Source organism: Triticum aestivum, chromosome 3D, assembly GCF_018294505.1.
Source record: "Triticum aestivum cultivar Chinese Spring chromosome 3D, IWGSC CS RefSeq v2.1, whole genome shotgun sequence".
NCBI lineage: Eukaryota > Viridiplantae > Streptophyta > Magnoliopsida > Poales > Poaceae > Triticum > Triticum aestivum.
In genome coordinates this window covers 379,281,635-379,299,603 of record NC_057802.1, presented here as the reverse complement: position 1 = coordinate 379,299,603, position 17,969 = coordinate 379,281,635, and the positions used below count along the sequence as shown (strand labels likewise).

Genomic DNA, 17,969 nt, shown 5'->3' with positions numbered 1-17,969 from the left:
GCCGCGGCGGCGGGGCCCTCCATGGCCGGCGCGGCAGGAGGCGGCGGGAGGAGGAGGCAGTTGGCTCCCGCGCGAGAGAGGGGGAGAAGTGCAGGTTGGGGGGAGATTTTCCTCTCAACCCCTACTTCTTCAGGTTGCAAAGTGGTTTGAGGGTTGGACCTCTAATTTTTTTTACGGATTTGAGGGTTTAGAGGTTCTAGTCTACGGCGTTTTTTCGGCGAAAACTGTAAAAAAATCGGTTATTTTTAGGGGTTTGAGGGTTTGAGGGCTCTACTAGTAATGCTCTAAGGCCGAGTTGATCGCAATCGTGCTACCTATGCAGTAGGTGCCAGTGAAGCAAAATTGCAACAAATTTGAATATTAAGTCAGAAACCCGTATAAAAAAGACCTGCTCAATAATTCAAGGGTGTATTTAGTAACATTCTCAAACTAGTATGATTGTTCTCCTATGATACATGTTGAATGTAGACATGTTTAATACATGTATTTGCTGTTGTTTGGTAGCGGTGTATCTATTAAGACATGCTAAGTTGAGACTTTGTTTGGCAGTATGCACCTATTTACACATGCTGAACAATATTGAATTCTGATTTTTTTTAATGGTGAACCAAATCTTAAAAATGTGAAAAAAAAACTAAAATATGAACGGAAAATTGAACATTTTTTGAAAATTTAAATAAATTTTGCAATTTCGAACATTTTCTGAAAATTTATACAAAATTTGATTTTTTTTAATATTTAAACAAAATTTGAAAAATCAGAGATGATGATGCGCCCCTTCATCAGCTGGATGGCCCGGTCCTGCTGCTGCTTGAGCTTGATCACCCTCGCCACCTCTATCGTTGCCTTCGTCGCCTCGCGTTCTGACTGCTCAATGGCTAGCCGGAGCGCCTTGGTGTTCTTCCTCCGGAGCCGGCGAGCGTTCATCTCCGCCGTCATAAGCAACGGCGGTAGACCCAAGCGAGGAGCCGCTCTTCCTTGTCCGGCTCCGCCGGCAACCCGCGGCGGCGGCGAACAGATTGCTCCGCCGCGTCCCTCTCCCTTACCTGCTACCTCTCGCGGTGGGCGGCGCGCGTCTCCGATTCTGGTGTGCGCATCCGCGGGGCTGGCGGAGCGGGCACTAGCACCCATCGTTGTCCCCATGCGGAGCAGCGGCCGATGCGGGAAGGGGACGATGGAGGGGCGGCGCGGACCGAGCAACCCTCATAGAGCTGTGCGCGGGCCAGGAGGGGCCAGCTCCAGCGTCCGCGCTGCGCTGGCAAGGGATCGGCGACGGCGCAGATTCGGAACAGTCCACGTGTCCACCTTGGCCCACTTCAGCGCAATGTGGAGGGCCAGCTCCTCGTCGACATCTAGGTCAGAGTTGGAGCGGCTGTCGGAGCTCGACATGCTCGCCGGAGTCGTCGGATTCGATCCAAATCGAAGAAATTGGAGGAGTGGAGAAGAGGGGACGGAGCGAGAGCAGAGAGTGAAGTGAGCTAGGGTTCTGGACTGGGGTTTTTGTAAGGATGAAGTGGGGTCGGTGTTGGTCGGGCTGACGTGGCGGGTACGCCCGCGCTCCATATCCATACTACATTTAGGCGGAATACGAGAAGGTGCCGGATGGCTTGGGCGTTTGAACAAGTTTGAGGCATCCGGTGGGTTGGATTTTCTTAAAGACCGGTGAGTGACCGATCGGCCCGTTCGGGCTAAAACGGATGCTCTAACATGGTTGATCGGTCCACAAGTTTGCCTAGCTACCACCACACCACATGCATTAACGCCACAACGCTATGCCAGGACTTGTAGGTACGTGGTTCTGACCGATATCACGCTGGACAGGAACTTTCCATGCATGCAGCGCAGGCAGCAGTGCTAGCCTAAGCCTCGACCGCATTTACGCGCCTCCACCAGCGAACCGTACTACATCACCGCCTCAAGGCACGCCAAATTCAAGGATCCAGAGCAGGGTAGAAAGCACTGTGGCATGTGAGATCCGTCGGGGCCTACGGATCATCGTTCTACCGGTGCTTGCACCAAGAAGTCAAGCTATCTCTACCAAAACGGTGCAATAAATTTGGAGTTACACCCCGGTCAAAACCCAGCAGTGCTACACTGCTACTCATCTACGTATGTGGATGTGGCTGTTTTTTTTAAACAAGGCAAAATATTTACCATTTTCATTGATTTAGGAAGAAGGTTTAAGATAAAAGATGTGGCTAGGTCTCAGTTGACTGATACTTAACCAAGTCTCAGTCAAGCCACATAACATATACTGTAAGAAAGAAGAAAGAATAACCGATTTTTTTTGCTAACATCAACTGAGATATAACCAAGTCTCAGTTAACTGAAAATTAGCAAGACTGTATGACAGATGACCACAAAGCGGTATATAAAAAACCACTCATGCGATATTACAATGCTCAAATGGGTGGAACCAACAATAGCCCAAAGATGGAGCTCCTCTTTGATCTTCACGACGAGTATCATCGTCGTAACGGCGGTGTTACAAAAAACCCATCCATTGGGCTCTTTTCAAATCCCAAACATAAGCATGAACATGGAGGCGAGAGCCATTCTCTGATACACGCTCAATCACATTTTTAATCCACCATTCTCGAATTGAGGGCCCAATTCGCCAGCTCCTCACCATATCACCCTATAGACCAAGCCACGTTGCAACCTCGATCCAGACACGCTGGGAGAACCTGCATTGGAAGAGAAGGTGTCCCGCGGTTTCTTGGACTTGCTTGCAAAGGGGACAGAGGGTGCGGTTCGGCAATCCACAACGATATAACCGGTCAGCCGTCCATACTTTGTTTTGAATTATCAACCAGGGTTTTTTTTTCAAAGAGGCCTAACCCTTCCAAACTGTAGCAGGTATGATGTTTGTCTTGTGTCCCGCATACCGCGTCATATGTGAATGTGGGTGTGTGTGCTTATAGTAGAAATCTTTTTCCGGTGCTCGTATGTGGGGTGTCCACGACCAGGAGGAGATCCTTTTTCCCATGCTTAATCAGGGTCTAGGACAATACACCTGAAAAATACCATCTACCTTTTTTTAATAAAGCTCTTAAGGGACCATGCAAAAAAAAAAAAGCTCTTAAAGAACTGTTTTATTCAGAAAGAGGACAATACATATGAAATTAGGACACGGATTCCTCCGAGCCAATGCTTATTCTTCTTGATTAATAGATAAGGCTAATCTTTTACCTCCGTTTAAAGAGAAACTACTTCTATCACATCGTGTCAATCATCTCCAGCAACCACTAAATATCTCGAATCATCAATGCTGTAACGCGTTTTCTTTTCTAACCTTGGTGGGGGGCGGGACATAGACACATGGTGGCCTAGATTCAGGCCGCTGATGTGGTCGATGCAAGTAAATATAGATAGATGGGTATGAAGGCACGCGCATGTGACTCGAAGCTCCCATGTTGCAAAGGCTGAAATGCAACAATTATTTTTCTTCTGAAACCGCAATGCACGTATACTCGAGTCGAGTCCCCTCATATGAACACATTGACACATCATTCATTCAATTTTCGAACCAGCACATATCAAATTAAGCCAAGCGCCCTGAACAAATATGCATACTATCTACTAGTACTACTTTTTCACCATTTACTGATGCATCACTCATGTACTACTCCTAGCAAAACTGTCAAAAAAGCACCAGTTACCAATTGCACCAATCTATAGGTGCATGCTCCTCTTGAGAGCAACTCCAACGGGCTGACCCAAACGAACGGCGTTTTTGTTTGCTTTTTGTCCATTTGGGTCGACCATCCGTTCGGCGTCCGCCTCTTTTAGATTTGGATCGGCAGTGCGCCCAACGCGCCGACCCATTTCATGACCGTGCGTGTATAGATCATGCCAGCGGCCATGTCGTCGTCCTGATTTTGGCGCTCCAGCGCGGGGAAAGGTTCACGAGCGCGGGAAAAAATTGGCCTAGCGCGCGCTGGTTTTGGCGCTCCAGCGCACGGGAAAGGTTCGCGCGCTGGTTTAGGCGCGCCGCGGCCGGCGCTCGTTATTAAGAAGGCGCTCCCTCCACACTTTGTCCGCCGCCCACTCGTCTCGCCCCCTCTCACTAGCCTCACCGCCTCTGCGCCGCCTGGGCGTTTCGGATTTTCGCGGAGTTCGCGACCGCCGCTCCGGCGCCTTCTCCTCCGAGATCTGGTTTGGCGAGAAACGCCTCATTCTCGGCACCTTCGACACCGCAGATGAGGCGGCCCGCGCGTACGACGCGGCGGCGTGGCGCCTCCTGTGGCCTCGTCGGGAGATGAATTTTCCCGACGTGCCGACGAGCCAGCGGGCGCAGGATCTCGCGCCTCTCCCGCGGCTTTTCACCGACGAGGATCGTCGTGACCACCGGAGGCGGCAGCGTCGCCTCGCCATCGCCGAGATGGACATGGAAGCCATGGCGGTGTGGTGCGAACGCTTCCCGCAGGACATCGTCGACGGGCGCCAGTTCTACAAGCAAAGGAGGACGGAGAGGGAGGCGAGGAGGACGGAGTGAGCCGCCTATCGGGAGGACAAGCGTGCGCGGAAGCAGGCTGCTCAATTGAACATGAAGCTAGGAGAAGCGCCGTCCTGGGACTCCGAGGACGAGCGGTATGCTGACGCCTACATTCAAACGTCGGAGGAGGACATTACCGAGTCGGAGTCGGAAAACGACAAGTAGTTGATCTTTTCTTTTATCTGTCTATGCTAGAACTACCTATGTATCCTTTTTCTATCGGAAAAAATGACCGGCGGCGTCAGCGACGAAACAGGCGGGCGAGGATGTGCTGTTGAATGAGAAGAGGCCAATGTGCCACCGACCAGCGGGCCCAGGGAGGAGAGAGGGCGAGCGAGCGTGCATCCGTCTTGTGTCCGCGCCGACGCAAATCCGGCTTAAAAATGGGCCGGAAATGGGTCGGCAGGCGGACGAAAGCGGACGGGCGTCCGTTTGGGTCGGCACGTTGGACTGACTTTTCTGCCCGCGCCGACCCAAACGGACTGCGGCGGGCTCGCCCCATTGGAGTTGCTATGAATACTCACCCAGTCAGACGGAAAACGACGAATGACGCCGGCGGACACCTAGAGTCCAGGCCCGACGTGAAAAACAGTAAAACACGAGCCGGCACTGTGTCTCTGTTACGGTGCGACCTGCAAATCCCCCGGTCATCTCACAGTCCTTGCATTGCAGACTGCATCACGCACGCCGGCGGCGCGGCACCACCACCACGGTGTCATCCCGACGCGTGCTGATCAATCAATACGGCCCCACGGCGCGGCTCCGACGACCCAACCGTGACTGCTCCAACCATGCACATGCAGAGGTAGCCCGATCCGGATGACTTCCGGAGCGTCTCAGCGCTACAGCAACCGTCCACTCCAGATCAAGCGCGCCCCGGCCATTACATGATCTAGGTCTAGCCACCATCAACCAGCTGCCCTATAAATACAGCTCGAATGTGCCGGTCTCTTCCGGTCGATCACGCATTTCCTCCGCCCACCTACCCAGCCCGTCCGCCGCCGGCCGGCCTCGAACCTTCCAAGTTAAGCAGCTAGCTAGCTAGCGCGGCGGCGAGAAATGGAGCGTCGTGTCTCGCCGTGGCTGCTGCTGGTGGTGCTTCTGGTGGCCGCCGCGTCCGGGCGGAACGCGCGCGCCGATCCGCAGGTGCCGTGCTACTTCGTGTTCGGGGACTCGCTGGTGGACAACGGGAACAACAACGACATCGCGTCGCTGGCGCGGGCCAACTACCCGCCCTACGGCATCGACTTCCCCGGCGGAGCCACCGGGCGCTTCAGCAACGGCCTCACCACCGTCGACGCCATCTGTAAGACCCCGCTCTCATCTCCTTTCTTTCGCCGTGTTTAGCTTCTGTAAAGTAATTAAAGGTGCTTGTCATATGAAGGGTCCTTTTAGCTCGATCGATCAATATGCATGTGATTGCAGCAGCTCTGTACGTAGCTAGTAATTTCCTAGTCCAATTAAGACTGCAGTGTACGAGGCGTTTATTTGTGGTCAACCAGAGACCCCTTCACTTGCCGTGATGACGATGTCTCCATATGCTAGGTTGGTAGTCTAAAAAAGGAAAAAAAAAACATCCATGAGGCACACGGGCAGACACAAGGAGCGCGCGGACGGATGCAGCTGCGAGGCTCAAACCCGGTTAAGCAGCACCCCGTGACTGTGTCGGTAGCCAGAGATGATTGCTGGAATCAAGGCTAAAGGAGGCGACTGCGCATCTGTAGTTGTACTCGTGCGTGCAGCCGCGTCACCATCCGTTAAAGACTAATAAATCTTTGGTTATGAAGTTCACCTGCATATGTATGTCGATTTTGTCTGGCGTACTAACGAACTGGTGACCAAATTAGTTTAGTGATGTACTAGATGTCCACCCTGTCTAGGTCTACTTCCATTCCATGCCTGCATCATCAAAAGAAAAAGAAGACAAGTTTGGATTAGCACCCGCACGTTTAATTAATTTTCTGTTGCTTTCAGCTCGGCTTCTGGGCTTCGACGACTACATCCCAGCGTACGCGGGCGCAAACAATGATCAACTCCTGTCCGGCGTCAACTTTGCCTCCGCCGCCGCCGGAATCAGGGACGAGACCGGCCAGCAACTGGCACGTACTCACAAACCTTTCTTTTCTTTTTCAAGAGGATCTGCGAAAAATGTGGCCTAATTAACGTTGCACGCACACTGCCAAAACATGGCACGCAGGGTCAGCGCATAAGCTTCGGCGGGCAGCTCCAGAACTACCAGGCGGCGGTGCAGCAGCTGGTGAGCATCCTGGGGGACGAGGACTCCGCGGCGGACCACCTGAGCCAGTGCATCTTCACCGTGGGCATGGGCAGCAACGACTACCTCAACAACTACTTCATGCCCACCGTCTACTCCACCAGCCGGCAGTACACCCCGGAGCAGTACGCCGACGTGCTCGTCAGCCAGTACACGCAGCAGCTCAGGGCACGTACACGATCGAGTAGTGTTGTGCATAGAACGCATGCATGCATGGCTGTTGGCTGACGCTGTGTGTATATGTATATGTACGTGCTTGCAGATCCTGTACAACAACGGGGCGAGGAAGGTGGCGCTGATGGGGGTGGGGCAGGTGGGGTGCAGCCCGAACGAGCTGGCGCAGCAGAGCTCCGACGGCGTCACCTGCGTGGCGCGGATCAACGGCGCCATCGAGATCTTCAACCGTAAGCTGGTGGAGCTGGTAGACCAGTTCAACACACTGCCGGGGGCGCACTTCACCTACATCAACGCCTACGGGATCTTCCAGGACATTATCAGGTCGCCAGGGGCCAACGGTAAGATCTGGAGTTAATTGCACAGAATTACCACAATTGAGGCATCACATGCAGATTGATACCACGATTACTAATTTTTGCGTGTCAGTAACAACATTGGTTCAGGTTTTTGCAAAAAAAAACTAAAAAGCTGATTTATACATATTGACAGTGTATCTAACTGTTGGGGCCCGTCTGTCAGGTGCCGACGTGGTTGCAGAAAACCTCCTTGCTTTATACGTAATTACATAAATACCCGTTATTTTGCGGGAAAAATGTTAACGTGAGACGAAAAATCAGGCGCACCAGGTTTCGAACCCGCAACCTGCAGCAGGTAGGCGGAGCGCGCTAGCCACCAGGCCAAAGGGCTGGTCGTAACTGTTCAGGCAGGATTTTATTTATACAATAAACGAAGGCTGGCCGGTGGTTGGGCCAGCCAAAGCCTGTAATTGTTTTTGCGTTTCGCGTTTTACTGACGCGTGTGCTAGGCTCGTTCGCCCAGATTTCTTTTCTATTTATTTATCTTCTTATGCTTTATTTTTGTTCCTGGTTTTCGCTTATTTTTAGGTTTTACGCAATACGTTTTTAAAACATGCTGAACATTTTCTCAAATACACATTGTCAAAAACATTCATCATGTATTAAGAAAATGTTCAACCTATATTACAAAAATGATCATCGTATATATTAAAAAGTGTTCAACCTAAATTACAAAAATGTTCATCGTATATATTAAAAAAATGTTCAACCTAAATTACAAAAAAGTTCAACCCAAAAGTTCAATATATTAAAAAATGCTCACTGTTTGCAAAGTAAAGTTCATCAAGCATTGAAAAATGATCACTATACGCAGAAAAGGTGCTCAGCGTACATTAAGATAATGTTCATGCAAATTCGAAAACATGTTCATCATGTATTTGAAAACATCATGTATTGAAGCCTATCTAAAAAAATGTTTAGTAAGTATTAATAAAAGTTGCACTGTTTTAGTGCACTAATATGTAATCGCAAAAAAATTATTAATATTATGATTAAAAAAATAAGTAATTCAGGGCACGCAGCCGCGCTGGGCTCGGCCGCCGGCCCAGCGTGTCTACTATAATATAAAGGACGACTCGCCTGTAACCTAACGCAAGCTTCGCTGTGGCCTGGTGGCTAGCGCGCTTTCGAAACCTGGTGCGGGCGATTTTTCGTTTAGTTTATTTATTTGTCCAGTTTGTTGGAAACTTTCAAACAAGTCCGAACAAAAAAAGTCTCACATTAACATTTTTTCGGCAAAAATAACGGGTATTTATGTGATTACGTATAAAGCAAGGGGGTTTTCTGCAAAAAATATGTCACGTCGGCACCTGACAGACGGGCCCCAACAGTCAGGTACACTGTCAATACGTATAAATCAGCCTTTTAGCCTTTTTTGCAAAAACTTGGACCAATGTTGATACTGACACGCAAAAATTAGCAATCGTGGTACCAATCTGCATGTGATGCCCCACTTGTGGTATTTCTGTGCAATTAACTCAGGAATCTGCTACCCGACCCGGCCGTCGAGCTGCACTGCAAGAACTGAAAGTCTGAAGCTGAAAGAAATGGACGTTTTGTGGATGCAGGCCTGACGGAGCTGACCAAGGGGTGCTGCGGGGTGGGGAGGAACAACGGGCAGGTGACGTGCCTGCCCTTCCAGACGCCGTGCGCCAACCGGAACGAGTACCTCTTCTGGGACGCCTTCCACCCCACGGAGGCCGCCAACATCCTCGTCGGGAGGCGGGCCTACAGCGCCGCCCAGCCCTCCGACGTCCACCCCGTCGACCTGCAGACGCTTGCGCGCCTCTAGTTATACAACGACCTGCTTTTCCAAAGAGAAAAGGAAGTTATGCAGGTCGCATGCATCATCAGCATCGGAACCCTATGTGATGGCTATATTTTGTTGGGGTGTGTGGAGTGGTCCGTGGGAATGAAAGTTGAGTGTTTTGTTACTTCAGTGCACTGCATACGACAAGCAAGATGTATGTATGTGTGCATCTGTACAACGTACGTGCTTGTAAGGAGTATATGCTATAGTTACATTTTTTCGGTTTTGTTATTGTGATTAAGGATTCATCCATCATTGTGCTTCATTGTGAAACAGCACAGTTCCAAGTAAACTATCAATGTTTTTGTATGAAGAGCGTGTGTGTGTGTTTACGAAAAAGGACTTCTGATGCTTTGCATCATACCAGACTAGTCGATGGCCATTGGATATGGTGCGAGATGAACGTCTGATATGCTCCCGAGGATCCGCACGAGATTAGTCTTTGTACGTAACTGCTCCCGCAACTATCAGGTTCTCTCCCCAGACATTTTTTTTCTTCCTCCCATAGATGTTGCTTCATGCTTCCATGCTTTTGTGCGGATCAAGCAAAAATGGCACAACTCATTCGTGAGATTGAGTAGACGTTGTAAGGAAGGAGTATATGCTATATTTACAATTTTCGTTTTTGCTGTTGTAATTAAGGATTTATCCAACATTGTGCTTCGTTGTGAAACAGCACAGTTCCAAGCAAATATCAATTGTTTCCATATGATGAAGAGCATGTGATTTACACTTGTGGCGTTGACCCCTCCGATGTTAGCTCCGAGGACTGGCCCTGATGATGACTCCGTGGATGAGAGGGTTGCAGAGCTCTACGGTTCCTTCTCCCCTTATGCTAGGGCCACTCCACTCATGCTTCCAACATCGCCCGTTGTGCTGCTGCCTCTGTGGGCGAGCCCATTGCCGTGGTTGTGGCTCCGGTGTTGCAGATCATGTATGAGTTATAGAGGATGTGTGAGGGGCCGGTTTTGCCATCAATGGATCATCTGAAGGGGGCAAGGTTACCCCCTTCAGATCATGTCTGAGTTACAGAGGATGTGTGAGGGGCCGGTTACCGCAGATGATGAGGACGCTGCTCCTATGGTTGTTCCTGTGGTTGATGATATCGTGTCGCACCGTGGAGGTTCTGACCTTGCGGTCACCCACTCGCACGTGGTCGTTGGGCAGGTGGTGTCCGTGCGTGACAAGGTCGATGGGATTCTCTTCCAGATAGAGCTTCACACCTTGCTCGCACGTTCGGAGGCGGCTAGCCCTGGATCTGGCAAGACAATTGTGGAGGAAGCTCTCAGCAGCAAAAGAAAGAAGGGTGGCGCCACAGGAAAGGCGTTGGTCATCAGTCTCTTGGGTTGTCCTTATGGCCTGGTTTGGCTCCGTGGATTTGGTGGTGCTCGTGGTCTTCGGCTGAGATACTCTAGTTGGAGGTTTCTTTGCGATGTAGCAGTGTGGGGGTTGGTGGTCGTTGCGTGTTGGGTATGTTTGTCGCGTTGATCGTGCGTTTATGGGGTTGCATGCTCTGTGAGTAGCCCACATGTGGTTGGTTTGTATCGGTTTTGGTCCGATTTTCCAGTAATTAACTCGGTAATTTTTCTCTGCTCAATTATTCAATGAGGCAAATCTTTTGCCAATCATTAAAAAAATGTCTCGGCCCTGGTCCTGGTCTCTGAAGTTTGGCCGATTGACAAACACATGTGGGTGTGTCTAGGGCACATCTAGATGTGCTCTAGTTGTTGCACATCTAAGTGAGTGAATCAAGCATAAAGAGGAAAAGAAAAAAGAAAAAGAAAATAGCCGCACAAATCTTGACATAAGATCAATGACATAGGACTTAGATGTGCAATACTTATGGCACATCTAGATGTGCTTTAGCAAAACTGTTCTTATAATAATAACTTGGCTTTAGCGATTCCCTTCTCTAATGGAAATTGACAAGGTTGTCTTTTCTTATAAATCTAACACCGTCCCCGGATCAAATGGTTTCCCGGTCTCCTTTTTTAGAAAAGCTTTGAATGATTAAAGACCTTGTTTATCATATTATTCGAGAGTTTTGCCTGTGTACTATGGGCATCAAACGCCGTTATTATGCCATTGTTTCTCGTATCCCCAAATGTAAAAGGGCGGATAGTATCTGCCAAATCCGCCCCATAGCTCCAATTAACGTTTCGTTTAATTTCGTTGCTAAAGCCTTTGCTAGTCTTCTGTCTCTAATAGTGCATAAAACCTGCCAAATCCGCCCCATAGCTCCAATTAACGTTTCGTTTAAATTCGTTGCTAAAGCCTTTGCTAGTCTTTCGCAAAAAAAAAAAGCCTTTGCTAGTCTTCTGTCTCTAATAGTGCATAAAACCATCAGCCTCTCACAAACGGCATTTATCGGGGGTTATAACATTCTAAATGGGATTGTTTCTCTCCATGATAGTGTGAAACCATCGTTAGTGAGACCGTCCTTCGGGACGTTCTCCTTCACATGGGTTGCAGCGTGTGTTAACAGCGTGGTTGGTCCTTATTTACACGTCTTCTTTCGACTCAAGTACTCCCTCCGTCCGAAAATACTTGTCATCAAAATGGATAAAAAGGAATGTATCTATAACTAAAATACGTCTAGATACATCCCCTTTTATTCATTTTAATGACTAGTATTTTCAGACGGAGAGAATATTACTAGAATTTATGGAACATGTTTCATTCCATTGTTGTGGTTTGCGACTAGACAGTGATCAGCAACCAAAAGAGTACCGGAGTATCCCGTGGGGATGAGTTTTATGTTGGTCAATCATTTCAGGATCTACTTTGTAAAAGTGCCGCATCACTACCTTGTATCGTTTGACCGTGTACGTTGGTATTTGCTTTATCTGTAAAGCGGGCCTCATCTCACGACCTCTCTCCCCCGAGGCGGCGGCGCCGCGCCGCCCCGGGGAGTCCCCATCCACACCGCCCTCAGTCCTCCCCCTCCAGCGCCTCCCACTACCGCCGCCATCGTTGAGGACGCCGCGGGGCGAAGCCCCTGTGGTGAGGCGGCGGCGCTGTCCTCGGCCGGCGGAAACGCGTGGGGGCAGCGGCGTCCATTCCCCTCCTCCTCCAACGGCAGTGCGTAGCGGGTTGGCGGTGGCCAGGAGATCTCCGGCGGCCGTTTGGCGGATGAGATTTGGCTGTGATGAGATCTGATCTGGACCCGAGGGGTTTAGATCGAGATCCACTGCGGCTGCGCCTCGTCTCGACAACGGCAAAAGGAGATCCCCCCGGGTAATCTTCGCGGCACGAGGACGTCCGGGTCTCTTGGCCCGGGCATGGTGGTGGTGGCTGCCTTCTCCACCGAAGGCGGTTGGCCAGGCTGGTAGTGACGGATCTTGGATCCCACTATTAGCACCGGCGGCGAGTTGGGGAGACATAGTCGCCGGTGAAAACCGAGCCGACTCCGATCATGGCGGGCGATGGCGGCGTCTACGTCGTTACCTTGATGAAGGCATCGTCAAGCAACTATCGTCAACCTGCTCGTGCCGCTCCGGGAGAAATCCTAAGATCACCGGATCGGACGATGGTGGCGCTGTGGTGCCCTGTTCCCTATTGGGGGCATCGTTTGTGGAGCGGCGCCGGATGGAAGAGGCGTGAGGTGGTGTGGCGTGCCTTCTCTCGCGTCCATGACGGCGGGTCTCGGCGGCATGGAGCAGCGGGGTCTCGCCAGTGAGCGTGTGATGATGGACGAGCGCAGGATGGTGGCGTTGTCTGACGTCGTGGTGACGTCGACGGCAGCTAGACCGGGCAAGGTAGATGCAGCAGTACATCACTGAAGATGGATTGATGGCAGGTGGCTGCGGCGGCCTCATACCCGGCAGGCGTCCTGGTTGAGGAGTGCGCTGGACTGGTGGGTGCCCCATACCCGGCAGGCATCCTGGTTGGGACCTCAGGTCTTAGATGTTAGGTTTGGCTGCGAGTCTGTATGATATTAGGCTCAGACTATTAGCATCCCTACATCAATTAGATGGGAGTATCGACAGATGTTGCCTAGACGGTGGCTTTAGTTTTACTGTTGTATTACTTTGTAAGGTCTTGTGTGAATAATTAATAAAGTGGCTGCATGCATCGCCCAGATGCAGAGGTCGGGGTCCACCTCCTTTTCTAAAAAAAAAACTGTGAAGCGGGCAATAGCCTGTTTCATGGGATGACAGTGGGCAGGCCTGAGTGCCGAACGCTGCTTATGAGTATATTCTTGTCACGTGCAGTCTTCAGTACACAGATTGCCCTTCAGAAAGATTGATAACATGAGCAAACACCATTCCTCAAAAGAGTGCCACACCACAACAACGTGAGATTACATTCCTTAAGAGGAGTTGCTTTGCTATCACTGAAAGCAAACTATAAACCGAAGAGATCAATCTGTACATGAATTCCTTGATGGCTTAGTGATAAACCTCTGGTGTACAACAGGTGTTCTGATCAGCAGGGAAGTAACACTTGCCATACCATTCTTCTGCAGAGAGAATTTAGATACACAAAGAAAATGGTACAGTGAGTTGACTTCCTATCAATCATGAATATGATCCGCCAAATGACATCAACAACCTCAGCTGGCTGCTATCGCGACGAGCGTGACGAGCGGTTGGTGCTGCCCTCATTGCGATCCTTTTTACGCAAACCTTCGAAGCTAAGGAAACACTTGAGAGGTCTGACCTGTTGTTCCAGTATAGCCAACATGAGAAAACCTTCGCTAGAACAATGCATATTTTGCTACGATGGAACTTATTAGAACGCTATTCCATAAGACACCATAAGCTATTACCTTCCAACGGTTTCTGCGAGCTAGTTCGATTTGGATGGCAGACAACCGATCAATGACAACTCTAAAATTGGGCCTATCAGCAGGATTTTCACTCCAGCATTTCTCAATCAACCTGTAGAAAAATAAAGTAGTCAAGCAATCAAGTCAGGAACTCAGGATGGAAGACAAACTAAAGTCACCGCGTAGAATGTTATCTGGAGGAAACAGTACAAATTAAGGTTTACATAACTGTATTGTCAAAATGGATTATGGATTGCTAAAGCATGAAATTGGCAATGCAATCAAGCCATTCTAATGCTGCAACAAATTGGTAATTGCTATAGTAAAGCAAAAAAGGAGGGAGAATCTTACTCTCTTAGCCCATAGGCATAATGCTTTGCAGGAGCTCTAAACGGTGGCCTTTCTTTAGAACTATGGGCCTTCTCAATTTCATCAATTTTCTTATCATGAAAAGGTAGGCATCCTTCAATCATCTGAAAGAGTTCAAATATTAGTAAAAGTACGGTCATCTAGAAGGATCTGGGAGTAGTTGGAGCAGAATTAAATATTACTTTCCAAATTATCTATCAAACAAACTTTCTGACTGTTCTATGTTCTAACTGAGACTACACAAAATGTGGATTAGAAGCTGATCATCTAGTATGGCATAGAAATATACAATGCTATATAGCAAAAATTATATATACCTCCTGAAGTATCAAAGCGAACGAGAAGACATCAACTTTATTATCATACTCCTCTTTACGCAGGACTTCTGGAGCTACATACCTACCTATGACATATTCATGAATGATCAGTAACAAAAGGTGAATAAATTTGCAAAAGCAGTGAGCTGCATACCAGTTTGGAACAAATTCAGGATGGAAAATATAACAAGTTAATAAGCTTACAGGCATTGCCAGGAGAAGTAACTGGTTTGTCCTCTCTGACTTTTCTTCTCCACTTTAGCATCTTACACAAATCAAAATCTGCCACCTTCAAATGTCCGGTATCATCCCTCAATATGTTTCTATTTTGTTACACAAGGGCCAGAAAAGAATTCAACAAATTAGGCATCTGAAGCAACTGATGAGGTACATACAGAAGACTTCAAATTTATGGATGTTTTTTTGAGATAAAGTACTCACGAAGGCTCAAGGTCACGGTGGATGATAGCTTGGGGTTTATGCTCATGTAAGTAACTCATTCCTCTGTTACATTTGAACAAAGATCCACGAGTTAGGCATAGTTATAACTTATAACAACAGCAAAAACATCAATAATAGAGTCCCTGTGATTTGGGGAATATGGTGGGTGGCAAACCTTGCAATATCAAGAGCTAATTTAACTGCATATAAAGGTTCCAGAGCTCCTTTCCTATTCAAGTGTTTGCGCAAATCACCCTGAAAATAAACATTTCCACCTTGATAATCTATAAAATAAAGTGATCTATTTTGATAGTCAACTGAAGGCCTGATATGTTGCAGAAATAATGATGCAAAGTTAAGAAACATAAGAATTTATGCAATGTTGAAATCATACAGCACATAGCTAGGGAGAAATCATATTTACAGTGATCTAATGTGATACCAATAAAAATGGCCAAATGACATCATATGGACCGGTAACTCATTTGTACTGTCAGTTAACTATGACAGCAGCACTCCTTCACTCACTAGAAAATAATCAAATACTAGTTCAAAAGGAAGCCGTGAGTCCAGACCTAGAAAAGTTTGACTAGGGCATCAATGATGGTGGTTAATTATGAAGAGACTAGGGACTATCAGATATCAAAATAATATGAGCCTGGAAAGTACATCAGCCCAAGACAAACCTTCGGCATAAATTCCATGACAATCATCATTGGGTTGGTTTGTGTTACAGCACCCAGAAATTGAACGACATTTGGATGCCGTATTAGTTGCAGAACGTCAAGCTCATCTCTGAATGCCTGTCTGCAATGCAAAGATATCCATCGGAACTGTAAGGAAAGTACCAACTTGGGCAGTCTGAGTAACACCTAAGTGAAAGAATGCCAACGTAAATCAGGAAGGAAGGTAAACTATTGAGTGGAATCAACCCACACTTTGTTCTCGTCAGTAAGTACATCATCATCCAGCTTTTTAACAGCAACCAGAATACCCCTCCATGTTGCTTTCCGAAATGTACCCTGAGAAGTAAATTAAATTATAAGAAAGAAGCAAGACATGATTTAAATATTAGTAGCATTCAATTTAAAAACTCCATGTCTAGACTAATTAGTAGAGTAATCATGACTGCTAGTTAACACATACCTTAGCTAAATCTTTGCCATTTGTGAAGTCAAGTTCGTCCGGATCAATCTCGTATTCAGGAACATCACGATCGCTGTTAACATGCATAGGAGCAACCTTCAAGAAAAGGAAGTGGATATTTATTATTATATAAGAACGCTGGAACGCCTGAACATGCAAGCGTAATAAAAATACAGCATAGTACCTTATGGTTCGAGCCATGCTTCTCCAAGATCTTGATAACATCATGATTCTGGTAATGCATCGCATCTGCCAAAGGCTGCCCGATAGTAGTGCAACACACAATTAACTCAAGTGAAAGCATATACCTATATATAGTTCCTAACAGCAAGTATTATATGTACTCCCTCCGTTCACCATTATAAGATTTTCTAACCCTTTTCTGAATCGGATATATATAGACACGTTGCATATCACTTGTCAGTCTATATGTTGTCCATATTAAAATATCCGAAACATCTTATACTCCCCCGCCCAATATAAGTGTCTCAACTTTAGTACAATAATTTGAAGGGAAAAAAAACTCTTAACCAGCGACTGGGAAGTATGGCAATTGCAAATGATTTGCATCGCAACTTATGTTGCCGGGATGGTAAGTTTGGTTGACAAGAATGGCAAATCCGCCTCGGTTCATTTTTATTTTATTTTTGCCAGGTTTTGCCGTGCTTGCAAACTAAAATTGACATCCCCATGACAATATAAATTGCCATAAAAAACGTTCGATTTGCAATCTCCTCCCAAGCGAAAGTCAGCTGAATAGCATTACCCAAAAAATACTTGCTGTATTAAAAAACAGAAATTCAGCACTTAACGAACAAAAACATGCTCTAATGATTTACAGCGTTTTCCCACTAAATCGAAATCCCCGTCGAAAATTGATGAGGTTATCAAGAAAGCAGAACAAATGGAGCAACACGGAGGCGAAAGTCTAAAGCAGGCTCACCGTGCTTCCCCACTGGTCCTCGACGACGGCCTCCGCGCCGCGGTCGAGCAGCAGCTCGACGACCTCGGCGTGGCCCTCGCAGGCGGAGATATGCAACGCCGTGCGGCCGTCGGAGTCGCGGAAGTTGGGGTCGGCGCCGGCGTCGAGGAGCTCGCGTATCCCCTCCGCGTTGCCCTCGTGGGCCAGGTACATCATCTGGAAACTGGCGACGCCGGCGGCCTCTCCCGACGCCTCAGCGCCGTTTTCACCGCCGCCGCCGCCGCGGTTGGGCGCCAGGGACGACTGCTTCCCGAGCCTAAACCGAGGGGTCGTCGACCCCGCCGCCGCCTCCTCCTCCGTGGACGTGGGCGGCTGGGGCTCCATCGTCGGCGCTGGTGCGTCGGCCGGGAGATCCGATCGGAGACTTATGGAAGAGGAATTGAATACAGCCGAGGAGGGTCCGTCGGTCCGAGTAAGGAAATCGAGCGAGGGGGTTTGGGAGGGGAAGTTGAGAACTTGGATGGGAAAAAAGATGGCCGGCTGGGTGGCGGCTGAGTTGGCAACAGGTCCACCAACTAACTACTAGTAGGAGTAGTAAGCGCCTCTTGTGGTATGAAACGGTGGCGGCGAGTACGGTCGGTCGCGGTAACCCCGCGGATTGGAGTTGGTGACAGCTGATCCCGCGGAAGTAGAGCCTTGCCAACGCTTGCAAGCTTGGTTCTAGGCCGTGCTGGTGGTCGTATCGTGTACGCAGGCACGGTTGCTGCTTGCTCATGCAGCTCCTAGCAAGAACGTCTACAGCTCCTAGCCAGATTTTTGTTTTTCTTCGTACACCATGCAAATCACAATATTTCCAAACGAATTTTTACACGTTTGTGCAAAAGGAA

General features: G+C 48.5%; 2 protein-coding genes across 3 annotated transcripts; one reads left to right on the top strand and one right to left on the bottom strand.

The window, feature by feature from the left end:
* Positions 1-5,429: 5,429 nt before the first annotated feature.
* Positions 5,430-9,425, top strand: LOC123079017 (GDSL esterase/lipase At5g45670). Its single transcript, XM_044501688.1, has 5 exons — positions 5,430-5,804; positions 6,473-6,597; positions 6,696-6,941; positions 7,036-7,288; positions 8,875-9,425. Exons 1-5 carry the CDS (start codon positions 5,558-5,560, stop codon positions 9,096-9,098), a joined length of 1,095 nt encoding a protein of 364 aa, XP_044357623.1. The 5' UTR covers positions 5,430-5,557; the 3' UTR covers positions 9,099-9,425.
* Positions 9,426-13,361: 3,936 nt separating this feature from the next.
* On the bottom strand, positions 13,362-17,659 carry LOC123079016 (integrin-linked protein kinase 1). Of its 2 annotated transcripts, XM_044501687.1 has the most exons (13): positions 17,104-17,659; positions 16,345-16,419; positions 16,161-16,256; positions 15,951-16,036; positions 15,701-15,821; positions 15,190-15,269; positions 15,015-15,077; positions 14,778-14,896; positions 14,574-14,659; positions 14,239-14,360; positions 13,888-13,999; positions 13,671-13,778; positions 13,362-13,578 (listed from the first exon to the last, which is right to left on the bottom strand). In XM_044501687.1, the coding sequence occupies exons 1-12, from the start codon at positions 17,464-17,466 to the stop codon at positions 13,683-13,685; spliced, it is 1,419 nt and encodes a 472-aa protein (XP_044357622.1). In that variant the 5' UTR covers positions 17,467-17,659; the 3' UTR covers positions 13,362-13,578; positions 13,671-13,682. The 2 variants fall into 2 exon arrangements, with proteins under 2 accessions (XP_044357622.1, XP_044357621.1); XM_044501686.1 differs by having other exon boundaries at positions 13,362-13,778; positions 17,104-17,657.
* Between the last annotated feature and the right edge of the window lie 310 nt (positions 17,660-17,969).

Excerpts from the sequence above, each read along its gene's own strand:
- LOC123079017 (XM_044501688.1), top strand. The coding sequence starts at position 5,558 with ATGGAGCGTCGTGTCTCGCCGTGGCTGCTGCTGGTGGTGCTTCTGGTG. Across the intron at positions 6,942-7,035 it reads AGTACACGCAGCAGCTCAGG|ATCCTGTACAACAACGGGGC; the intron begins GCACGTACACGA and ends ACGTGCTTGCAG. Across the intron at positions 7,289-8,874 it reads CAGGTCGCCAGGGGCCAACG|GCCTGACGGAGCTGACCAAG; the intron begins GTAAGATCTGGA and ends TTGTGGATGCAG.
- LOC123079016 (XM_044501687.1), bottom strand. The coding sequence starts at position 17,466 with ATGGAGCCCCAGCCGCCCACGTCCACGGAGGAGGAGGCGGCGGCGGGG. Across the intron at positions 16,420-17,103 it reads AGGACCAGTGGGGAAGCACG|CCTTTGGCAGATGCGATGCA; the intron begins GTGAGCCTGCTT and ends ACTATCGGGCAG. Across the intron at positions 16,257-16,344 it reads AGCATGGCTCGAACCATAAG|GTTGCTCCTATGCATGTTAA; the intron begins GTACTATGCTGT and ends CTTTTCTTGAAG.